The 12,729-nt window shown below is 42.3% G+C and overlaps 1 protein-coding gene across 1 annotated transcript; it reads left to right on the forward strand.

The window, feature by feature from the left end:
- Nucleotides 1-2,105: 2,105 nt before the first annotated feature.
- Nucleotides 2,106-11,446, forward strand: LOC126397545 (NACHT, LRR and PYD domains-containing protein 12-like). Its single transcript, XM_050056402.1, has 3 exons — nucleotides 2,106-2,924; nucleotides 4,380-4,553; nucleotides 11,260-11,446. Exons 1-3 carry the CDS (start codon nucleotides 2,827-2,829, stop codon nucleotides 11,444-11,446), a joined length of 459 nt encoding a protein of 152 aa, XP_049912359.1. The 5' UTR covers nucleotides 2,106-2,826.
- The last annotated feature ends 1,283 nt before the right edge of the window (nucleotides 11,447-12,729 follow it).

Genomic DNA, 12,729 nt, shown 5'->3' on the forward strand with positions numbered 1-12,729 from the left:
GGGAGGCCGGTGGATAATTTATGGAATAAATTGATACCAGCCAGATATGTTTGTATGCTGGAGGCCCGGATCTTTGTTACAGTGTTACAGTGTGTGATGAAGTTGCACATGGACATGGAGTCCAGAGAGGGAAATGGTAGATGATAAGTGGCGTGGTAATTCTTGAAAGAGTTCCAGCCGGTGAGGTAAGAAGATAGCGTGCTTGGTGCTAAACTGTTAAGGATGGCTTCTTGGGAGGTGCGAGTGAGATTTGCCAGATGAGGATTTAATTGAATATGGTCGCTGAAAACTGTAGGATTGGTGTGGGATGGACATCCGAGTCTGGAGCCGAGCGTCTGAATTTCTGGAAAGAGAAGCGGGAAAGCGGGTCGGCGATTGCATTGTGGTGACCGGGAATGTGAGACGCACAGAGGATGAATTGATGCTGAGCGGAGATGAGAGTGAGTCTGCGGGTGGATGGCATGATGGTTGGGGAACGGGAACGGCCTTGATTGATGATATCTACTACTGCTGTGTTGTCAGAGTGAATGGTGATGCCTTTTTTTTAGACCATTCGTGCCCCCAAATTAGAGTTGCGATGATCACAGAATAGCCTGCGGCTCATACGGAGCAGACGAGGGAGAGCGTGACTCTGCGTCGAGGGTAGGGTTGTCAAAAGTATCGATGCTCTGATAAGTATCGATACTCAAACGCTGTATCCGGATACAATACTAATTTACAAAAGTATCGATACTAACAGTGCACGCCACCTCAGTGCCTGTCGGGTGCGCGCGACGGGTCCAGCGGGCAGCGTCTGGCAGGCACAGAGCCCTCGCTGCAACCCAGCTTGTTGTCGTCGCTGTGCATGCATGCACACAATTCTGTTGCTGTAATATGGCCAGCGCGACTGCAGGAGGATCAGAGCAGCCAGTTTTGGTCAAAAATGATAAAGGAAAAAGCGCTCTTTGGAAATATCTAGTGAAGTGAACACAGCACGCTGCAGACTAAAAGTAGGCTACAGACCCTCCCCTCACTAGCAGCTGAGCAGCTGAGCAGCTGGTGTCGCCAGCATCAACTAAAATATAACTTCTAACGTTAATGTGGGAGCTAAGCAGAAAACTTGCCAATTCACCAGAAGCACAGAAAATAAACAGGGCTGTAGATAAAGAGAGAGACACGTCGGAAAGAGAGTGGAAGGCAGTGAAACACCCGCCGGAGGAGCCTGTTGTACTGCAGGACAGGGCTCCTGGGCTGCGATGCCAGCCGGAACAGGATAGTTGGAAGGAAGGGTAGAGGAAAGGGATGTGGGGATGGAGGATGTGTGTGCACAGGGTGAGAGTGGAGGCCTGCGAGACAGGGAGGAGAAGAAAGCAGATATTGCGCGTGACATATCTGCATCAGAGGGAGCAGGCACAGGGGGTGATACGACCTGACCCCCGGCTGGGGGAATGAATGAGAGAGGCTGCTCCGGCTGGAGTGGCGGAGGCGCCGTGACGTCACCGACGGTGACGCTGGCGGGAGTAGGACCCGGAAGGGAACCCGGAAGTGCGGCCGGCTTGGGAGAGTGAGCTGTGATCTCGGGAGCGCGGACAGCGGCTGAATAGAGCTGGAACAGCCTGGACTTGTTGTCGCTGCGGTGGAAGGGGATGTTTTTGCCCTCAGGAACCGCTGGAGCCGAGCGATGGTCCAATCCCTGATGTTGGGCTCTTGTTGTGGACGTGGAGATGGCCGAGTGGAGCGCGGCGGAGCGCCGCGGGAGCGGCGAGGTCGACTGGTCGCTGCACCGCTGCGGGAAGGAGGAGGAGAAGACCGCCGCTGGCTCCCACGGTTGTGGAAGTGACGTCGATTTCCCACCCGCGAGGACGGAGGAGAGGAGGCCTGGGACCCGCTAGGAGTCGGGGCGATCTCGTTGATGGATCCCGGCGGAGAACCACGGCGAGACCGAGGGATGTGGACCACAGAGCGCAGCCGGCTCCCCTGGGAGTGTCGGCTACCGGCAGACTGCTGGAACTGAGTCAGAGGATCACCTGGCTCAAACAGGGAGTCGTACAAGTCGTCGGAGTCGGACCCGGACGGGTTGACTTGCAGCACGTGATCCATCTTGGTGAGTACACGAAAAAACCAAAACACACTGGCTTAAGATAGGTAGGGTCGCCAATGTTCGAGAGATCTGACAGGCCTGTGGTAGCGCTGTGCTGGTATATATACACGTTAGTCAGGTGATTAGGGGAGTGGTTGAGGCGTGGTCCTGCTCCTGAACCTAAGTTAAACAATTAACTCCATCTAACTTTTGTCCACCAATAACTCTGTTAATGTACATATGACATGTGGCTGTTGTTTGAAGACACACTGGAACAAATGTGGAGCTCTTCTTTAAATGACATAAACCTACTGAGCTCCCAAATCCAGGAAGAAGAAGCTCATGTAATAAATGAAAGAATGAAGAGTTTGTAGTCCAACATGTCTGATTTGATATTGATCCTCTAATGATCAGCAGCATGTTATTAATCAGTGTTGACATGAATAGGTGTATGAATGTTGTGCAAGACTAGCAATCGGTTGACTGACTTTAACAGTTTGCATCTCTAAAACAACGCGAGAGCTGGCGGCATGCTTCATAGCAGGCATTACTGACAATGATAATGGATGTAAACAGCAGCGCCAGCTTGACCGGTGGATATGAGGAACAGAAGCTAATGCTGGTTGGATAAACCAGGGAGCAGCCAAGCCGCAGCAGAAACTAAAGGCGAATCCTGTCAGTTGTGGGTTGAACGGGGGTCACAGCCACAGACAGAAATACGTATTCCTGTCAAATACGGCGGCCATAGTGCTCCGCGGCGCAAGATAATGGCTTATCGGCGACCGAGAAGCCCGGTCCAAGAAGTCTTCGCCGGTGTCATGACTGCCCAGAAATACCTGAACAGCCGAGCTGTAGCAGCACACAGGTATGTGGCGTGTTAGTGGAGAAACGAGCCATTCACGGCCCACAAACCTCACCGTACTTTAGGGACTGTTCTTTACTTATGAAGGGACTGTTCTTTACTTGTCAGGGGAGGAGGGTGGCTGGTTGATTTTTATTTTATTTATTTATTTTATTTTGATCCTCCCTATGTTAATCACTTATTGATGCTGTTTTTGAAGTATGAATAAGTCAATAAGTAATTTATTCCACTGAAATATCATTGATGTATTATAGAAAAGTGATTTATCTTTTTATAAATGACAAACACAGAGTGTAGCAAACACAGAGAAATAGTCTGACATGCTGTCAGTGATAAGCTGCTAGTCATCACAGTCCATGATATCAACTAATAACAGGAGATGTCAGATTCTGCCCCTACATTGCATGTTATTATTTTATTCTGCTTTATGTTTATATTGTACAGCGTTATGGTAAACTTTATTCCAGACTCAAGTCCATATAAGATACATACAAAAACACAGACAATACCATAAAAACAACACAACAAGTAGGTTTAAAACACTTAAATTTTACTTAAAGTTCACTTCACTTAAAGTTTAAAACTTCTTCTCATTTTTATATTGATCCCATCCAACAAAATGATGTTCATTCAGCAAGTCTTTTTTTGGGCCATGTCTAAAAAAAAATACATTTGACATGTGATTTTGTTATTGTTTGACTTTTTATTTTATTTTTGCCAGTGCCATACAGCAACAATGCTTGGGGATGTAGTCTTTTACAAATTTGAAAATACTGTAAGAATGTCACTTTTATAAAATTGGCTTCTTTATTTTATAATGTATGATTAATGTCTACATCAACAAATGTTAACCGTAGAATCGTATCAAATCGTATCGTTCCTACACTGTATCGAATCAACAACAGGAAGCACACTGAGTTGTCAGTGAAAAATAATCTAATAAAAGTCAAGAAATACATCTGACACAGTGCAGAGAAAAAAGAAAAGGGGGGGGGGGGGGGGGGGAATTTATATACAATTAAATAAATAATTAGACATCATGAATTAATTATAATAATAATTTTAATAAATTCCAAGGATAAAGAGCTTTGAGGACAAAATGTCTCTGTGTTTTTTAAAGACTTGTGTTAGTTAAAGAAAGTGTAGAAAATGTCCACTGTTAGTTGTTAAAGGATTTAAAGATTCAATACAGTATTGATCCTCTAATGATCAGCAGCATGTTATTAATCAGTGTTGACATGAATAGGTGTATGAATGTTGTGGTGACATTTGGATGATGTCTGTAGAAGGCTGACATTATGATGATCCACAATAACACAATGACAAAGTCACTCTACTCATTTTAGGGAAAAGCTCATTGATTAGGACATAGTGATGTTGAGCTACACATTTAAACCCTGAACACATCTGATTGGATTATTAATGGAGTTTTATCTTCATCATTTATTCTTTTCTCAGATTAACCCGCTGCAGTTTGTCAGAGATCAGCTGTGTTTCTCTGGCCTCAGCTCTGAAGTCCAACCCCTCCCATCTGACAGAGCTGGACCTGAGCTACAACAAGCTGCAGGATTCAGGAGTGAAGCTGCTGTGTGATTTTCTGGAGAGTCCACACTGTAGACTGAAGATTCTGAGGTCAGTTCACTGACTCTCTGTTACTGTTGTAGATCTCACATGTTTAACAATTGAACCTAATTGATGTACAAACATAACTTCTATCTATAAAGTTGTAAATGAACTTTTTGTTCATATTTTCATGTTTCTTGTATAAATGTAGTCTGCAGTCACAAAAGACTTGTGTTTCTTTAATTAACAGTTGATTTATTGAATCTTTCTCAAACACAGCAGTTTACAGGAGAAAACACAGAAGTGGAATATCAAAGATTAAACAATAGAATAGAATCAAATAAAGTAATAATCACACAGGACCAACTGTGTGTGAAATAAACACAACATTTACACACATTAGTACACAGAGATTCAACTCCACATGTCTACACAGATGCACGTGTGTGCATTAGTCAAACATATCTGGTCATCAACCCCCAACAGACTGTGAAATATTTCCCATGTAGCTCCTAAAAGCAGAGCAGCATTTATCAGAGAGATGTGGTTTTCTTTTGAGATTGAACATGATTTTTTCTGATGTCATGTACGAGGACATTTCTTTGAGCCACATGGAGACAGGGGGAGGATCTGCACTTTTCCATCATACAGCAATACATTTATTAGCAGCCATCATGGCCAGTTTGATCAACTGAAGCTTGTTTCTTTTGGAGAGAGGGATATCAGATATGTTGCCTAGTCAGGCTAGTTTAGGTGAACAGGAGATCTCAAAGCCAATCATCTCTTTAAGAATCTCCAATATTGATCCCCAATAAAGTCTGAATTTATGACATTTCCAGAAGATGTGAATAAGGTTACCTGTCTCTGTTTTACATGGAGGGCAAAGATGTGAAATGAATTCATTGATCCTATGGAGTCTTTGTGGGGTCAAATAGGTTCTGTGGATAATGTTGAACTGTAAAAGCTTATGGCGGCTGTTCTATGAGAAGGATAGTGCTTCCTCACATATTGATTCACATCTACTATCTTCAAAAGTACATTCCAGCTCCTGCTCCCATTTGGTCCTCAAGTTTAGGAGTTTAGTCTCTGAGGACCAAATACTGTGACATGTATATTTAATTTTATTTCTTTATTTGCACACACGTAAAACTGCTTTAAATCTAAATAGTAAAAAAGAAATAATTAAGAAATGTATCAGCAGAGGTCAAGAAGCCACAGGCTTATACAAACAGACCTCCCCTCAACTTCAGGAGAAAAACAGCAGGGCTAAACTGAAAATATACAGGAAAAATACAACAAAAGATAAATGACAAAGACGCAAAACCACTAACTATAACCCAGTGGACACAGAGACTTGAGGTGGTTTATGCGATGGAGCGTATGACAGCAAGTCTGCAACTGAAAATGGACACTTTTAAACAAAGGTGGACTCAAGTCACGCTATATTTGGTAATCTAATTGAATAGATTCAGGTTGTGGTAAATGACGGTATTATAATGGTGTATCATTAAAAAATGCCATTCTTGTGTTCCTATGTAACTGAACCTGCTGTGGTGTGTGTGTACGTATATATGTAAATGGAAATATTATTTATTTTTTTATTGTCTTTTTCTTATTAAGAGATCCTGTCAGGGAATGTTCTGTTAACTGAAAAAATGAGCACTAAATAAAAAGTAAAAAAACAAAACAAAACAAAAAAAAGAACAGGAAGCACACTGAGTTGTCAGTGAAAAATAATCTAATAAAAGTCAAGAAATACATCGGACACAGTGCAGAGAAAAAACAAAAAAAGGGGGGGGGGGGGGGGTACATTTATATAATAATAATAATAATTTATTTATAAATCATTTTTCAAGCCATGCACAAAGTGCTTTCAAAAATAAAACAAACAAGCAAGCAAGAAAAAAACAAAACAAGCAAACACAAAAGACAATAAAACAATAAAAACCATGAAACATAATATGTGATTAACTGTAGGCCATAGTGTAGAAGTGAGTTTTGAGAAGGCTTTTGAACGTTGTGATGGAATCTGTTGATCTTATAGAGAGGGGAAGACTGTTCCATAAGCGAGGGGCCATCACAGAGAAAACACGGTCACCCTTTGTTTTTAATCTCGAGTGAGGAACCATTAATAAATTTTGCTCCTCTGATCTCAAAGGTCTGGCTGGTGAGTACCGCGTTAGGAGTTCTTTTATATATTCTGGGACCAGACCATGAATTGCCTTATGGGTGATTAATAGAATTTTGAACTGAATTCTAAAATTAACGGGCAGCCAGTGCAAAGATGCTAAGATTGGTGTGATATGACATGACCTTCTTGATTCGGTTAATAATCTAGCTGCTGAATTCTGAATAAGCTATAGTTGTGAAACTGAATCAGAATTTAATCAGGTAAAGAGCGAGTTACAATAATCCAGGCGTGATGATATAAAAGCGTGAATAACTTTTTCTGTGTCGTAACTGAGCATGTGTCTGATCTTTGAAATATTTCTTAACTGATAGAAACAAACTTGAGTTGTCTTTCTGATGTGGTGTTCAAAGGATAAGTTACTGTCGAAAATTACACTAAGGTTCTTTGCAACCGGTTTAACATTGTTACTGAGTGAACCAAGAGAAGACTGTATCTGTTGTTTATGACATTCTGGGCCCAAGATCAAGACCTCAGTTTTGCTACTGTTGAATTGAAGAAAGTTAGCTGCCATCCAGTCCTTGACACTTTATAAGCAGGAGGTCAGTGTGGTGAAATTGTTTAGTTCATGCGGCTTTAATGAGAGGTATAACTGTGTATCATCTGCGTAACAGTGGAAAGAGATGTTGTATTGCCGAATGATATGTCCAAAGGGTAACATATATAAAGAAAATAAAGTTGGTCCCAGAATGGATCCTTGGGGTAGTCCACAGGTGATGTCTGCTGTATTTGAATTTAAGTCCTGAATAGACACAAAAAATTTCCTATTTTCCAGGTATGAGGTGAACCAGGTGCGATTCTAGGATCAGAGGTTTAGGGGTGCTGAGCACTCAGAGAGCTGCCCGGCCAGGCAAGATAAATTTCACTGTTTTGTACATTTTACAGCAAAAGAATAATGGATTGGAATTATAAAAGAAACATATCGTAACCCTAATTTCTGGGGGAAGACAACTCATTTTGATAGAGCAGCTCCTCAATGTACACACATGCACATGCACATGCACATGCGCATACGAACGCACGCACACACACACACACACACACACACACACACACACACAATAGGAGTTAAAATTGTTAATGGGCATCCAGTCAGTTAGCTAGTCAGTAGCACCTTGGCTTTAATGTCAGCACATGCACATGACACAACAGCTAGCTTCTCTCATTCCAATTCAAACAGAGGACAGTGGTACTGACCACCTGTAACGTTTCCTAGCTAGAAAAAACGTCAGCAAACTCCTACCTAACAACATAAACAGTGACCTACGATTAAATGCAGCAAAAATGAGGACTGGTAATGATAATAATGTGTTGGTATGATAATAATGAGTTGGTATTGAGTGGTAGGAGTTAGGAAATGTGCCACATATCGTGGTTTAAGCCAGGTACTTACACCACCACTGCATATCACCCACTCTGGAAGGCAGCGCATTGCTCTGTGCAGATAGAGCGCTCAGAGCCCGAGTCAGGGAAAGGTGGGAGGGATGGGGTGGATCAAACCATTTTTGAGGCAAGGGGGGCGCTGCTGTATTTTTGTTGTTAAAATATCACGTTTCAACCAAGTACTGTATGGTTTTGATACTTTTCTAGCTTGTTAAAAAGGGACATACAGTAAAAAAAAAATAATTGAAAAAAATCTCTCAAATTTTAGGGGTGCTGGGATTCAATTTAGGGGTGCTTCAGCACCCCCAAAAATGGGCTAGAAACGCCTATGAGGTGAACCAATCCAATGCAGTGCCAGTGATTCCAGCCCACAACCTTAGTCTCTCTATGAGGATGCTGTGCTCTAGCAATGGCGCTGCACTTAAATTTATTGTTAAAAGTTGCGGCCAGACCTCCATGGCCATCAATTCTCGGATTTGAAAGCGATTTGAAATTAGGTGGGCATAATTCAATCAACTGACTAAATTCACCAGGCCGAAGCCACGTTTCAGTTAAGAACAAGAAGTCTAAGCCCGAGGAGGTAATGTAGTCATTTAATAAGAACGTTTTCCCTGATACTGACCTTATATTGAGCAAGGCACACTTGGCAGGCTGAACATCTTTAGTAGTTGGTTTGATGTATCTCAGATTTTGTGGATTTGAAGGAATGCTTTTTGGTTTGTAGAGTCTGGGTTTAATCAGTGTTGGAATATTTAAGGGCTCTTTAGTTATTGCAGGAGAGTGTGGGGTACCTACAGTTGGAGCAATAGTTTTGACTAGGAGGCCAGCAGCTGAGGGGGTTAGTGACAAGAAAAGCCAGTAGGGGGAGCTCTCAGCTGGAATAGCATCCACAGCAGCAACAACAGCAACAAGACCCGCACTGTCAAGGACAGGGCTGTGAGATGAGGGGATCATGGACTGGGCGGGGTCTTGCTGGAAAGAGCATCATTTTAAACTGAAGGCGATGAAATTTATAAAGTTGCGCATCAACCTTTCAGTTCCCATCCTGTTCAGGTGTAACCCATCTGGTTTAAATAGGTTACGCTCTGTCCAAAAATAGTCAAAGTTGTTTATGAAGCCTAGCCCAGTGACAGTTGCAAAGTTTTGCATCCAGCAATGTAAACCAAAGAGGCAGCTGAAGCGTTCTGAGCTTTTTAACATGGTGGGTATTGGGCCAGACAAAACGCAGATTTTCCAGAGGCTTTCCACTGTGTTGACCAGTGATTCCAGATCATGCTGAAGTTTAAAGGATTGTCTGGACATTACGTCATTTTTGCCTGTGTGTAGGACAACAGTTTGAGCTGTGGGATGGAGATCGATAATGGACGGAATCAGCTCTAAGAAATCAGTAGTTTTTCCACCAGAGAGGCAGTACGTGATGGAACCTGGAAGATGCACATTTCTAATGATGGAGTCACCGATTATAAGAATTTCAGGAGTTTGATTTTTACAGCCGTTGTCATAGACTGCTAATTTAGACGGCAGGGATGGATGGGTGATGACCGGGTCATCTGGAGTAGTAGAGAAACCTGCGCAGATGACGTCATCGCCAATTTTTGAGTAGACTGACTCCACGTTTGGCCGGGGGAAAGAGGACTGCAGGGCCGGGAGAGAAGGCCAGGATCATTTTTCCTTGGACATCAGTGGACTGGTTGGAGGAGTGCGCCACTTTCTGTTGTGAGAGGTTGGCAGCGCTGGCTGCTCCAGAGCGGCCTGTGAGCAGGTGGCTGTTTGCTCAGTTAGCTTCTCCAATGGAGTGAAGAATTTGGACAACAGGATGCAATCATCGTCATCATCTTCAGAGTCCGGAGTAAATAAGGAGAGAGAGACCTGTCTCCCCTTCCTGCCAGCGGTCGCCCAGAAGGGAGAATGATCGTCTGATTTGCCTGGAAGAGCAGCCGAGCTGGGGGCGTCCAGCTGCAGTGCTTCCATCCGGGAGAGGAGCAGGGATTGCCGCTGTAGGACATCATCCAGGAGGCCCTCAGTGGAGCGTAGCTCTGATCTCAGGCCGGACAGTTCAGGCTCCGCCAGTGTGAGTGGAAGCATGCTCGGGAGAGAGAAAGAACAGCTGACAGTACACAGATCTATGTGTAGGAAGCAGTGATTGCCACCTGATCGGTGATAGCAAGGAAGACTGGGGCAGCTGATGTTACTTACACGCAAGGGCTCCTTAGTTGGAGCCTACTGCGTTGATCAGGTGTATAGCTTAATCAGGTGGGGGGTAGGTTAGCAAGCAGCAAAATTTACCGACACGGGTCCAACAAGTGGAGAGACCTCAGTTTACGTCCCGTGGGATATTAGTCCTTTTGAAGCCAGTTAGCCTCCAAGGCTAAAAACAAGCCGGTGCTAGCAGCCGGCAGGAGTTGTCTTCAGTGAAATAAAACTTGGAATCCAGGAAGCCGATGACTAGATGCTATCCACTAGTTAAAAGATAGACTTTAAAATGAACACTGACCAAGACGTAGCTCACTATAAGTGCCTAAAATTAAAGTAAAAAGTGAATTTTCAAGAGCCTTACTGACGGGACTACAAGAACGCCATGAATGTGCACAGGTGATGACCTCAATACAGTGTTGGTTAATCAAATTAAGACACTTGAAGCTGTCAGCTATGGCTTTGAGAACTTTGGCACTGACTGCTGACTTTGGTTGAAGCCAGGAAACACAGGTTTGGGCCAGGTGAAAAGGGGCAAGCGGCACCCAGAGTAGTAGTATACAATTAATTAAATAAATAATTATTAATTATCATGAATTAATAATAATGATAATTTTAATAAATTCCAAGGATAAAGAGCTTTGAGGACAAAATGTCTCTGTGGTTTTTAAAGACTTGTGTTTGTTAAAGAAAGTGTAGAAAATGTCCACTGTTAGTTGTTAAAGGATTTAAAGGATCAATACAGTATTGATCCTCTAATGATCAGCAGCATGTTATTAATCAGTGTTGACATGAATAGGTGTATGAATGTTGTGGTGACATTTGGATGATGTCTGTAGAAGGCTGACATTGTGATGATCCACAATAACACAATGACAAAGTCACTCTACTCATTTTATGGAAAAGCTCATTGATTAGGACATAGTAATGTTGAGCTACACATTTAAACCCTGAACACATCTGATTGGATCATTAATGGAGTTTTATCTTCATCATTTATTCTTTTCTCAGATTAACCCGCTGCAGTTTGTCAAAGATCAGCTGTGTTTATCTGGCCTCAGCTCTGAAGTCCAACCCCTCCCATCTGACAGTGCTGGACCTGAGCTACAACAAGCTGCAGGATTCAGGAGTGAAGCTGCTGTATGATTTTCTGAAGAGTCCACACTGTAGACTGAAGACTCTGAGGTCAGTTCACTGACTCTGTTACTGTTGTAGATCTTACATGTTTAACAACTGAACCTAATTGATGTACAAACATAACTTCTATCTATAAAGTTGTAAATGAACTTTTGTTCATATTTTCATGATTCTTGTATAAATGTAGTCTGCAGTCACAAAAGACTTGTGTTTCTTTAATTAACAGTTGATTTATTGAATCTTTCTCAAACACAGCAGTTTACAGGAGAAAACACAGAAGTGGAATATCAAAGATTAAACAATAGAATAGAATCAAATAAAGTAATAATCACACAGGACCAACTGTGTGTGAAATAAACACAACATTTACACACATTAGTACACAGAGATTCAACTCCACATGTCTACACAGATGCACGTGTGCATTAGTCAAACATATCTGGTCATCAACCCACAACAGACTGTGAAATATTTCCCATGTAGCTCCTAAAAGCAGAGCAGCATTTATCAGAGAAATGTGGTTTTCTTTTGAGATTGAACATGATTTTTTCTGATGTCATGTACGAGGACATTTCTTTGAGCCACATGGAGACAGGGGGAGGATCTGCACTTTTCCATCATAGAGCAATACATTTATTAGCAGCCATCATGGCCAGTTTGATCAACTGAAGCTTGTTTCTTTTGGAGAGAGGGATATCAGATATGTTGCCTAGTCAGGCTCGTTTAGGTGAAGAGGAGATCTCAAAGCCAATCATCTCTTTAAGAATCTCCAATATTGATCCCCAATAAAGTCTGAATTTATGACATTTCCAGAAGATGCGAATGAGGTTACCTGTCTCTGTTTTACATGGAGGGCAAAGATGTGAAATGGATTCATTGATCCTATGGAGTCTTTGTGGGGTCAAATAGGTTCTGTGGATAATGTTGAACTGTAAAAGCTTATGGCGGCTGTTCTATGAGAAGGATAGTGCTTCCTCACATATTGATTTACATCTACTGTCTTCAAAAGTACATTCCAGCTCCTGCTCCCATTTGGTCCTCAAGTTTAGGAGTTTAGTCTCTGTGAGGACCAAATACTGTTACATGTTGAGGACAAAATGTCTCTGTGGTTTTTAAAGACTTGTGTTTGTTAAAGAAAGTGTAGAAAATGCCCACTGTTAGTTGTTAAAGGATTAAAAGGATCAATACAGTATTGATCCTCTAATGATCAGCAGCATGTTAATTAATCAGTGTTGACATGAATAGGTGTATGAATGTTGTGGTGACATTTGGATGATGTCTGTAGAAGGCTGACATTATGATGATCCACAATAACACAATGACAAAGTCACTCTACTCATTTTA

Source organism: Epinephelus moara, chromosome 11, assembly GCF_006386435.1.
Source record: "Epinephelus moara isolate mb chromosome 11, YSFRI_EMoa_1.0, whole genome shotgun sequence".
Classification (NCBI taxonomy): Eukaryota; Metazoa; Chordata; class Actinopteri; order Perciformes; family Serranidae; genus Epinephelus; species Epinephelus moara.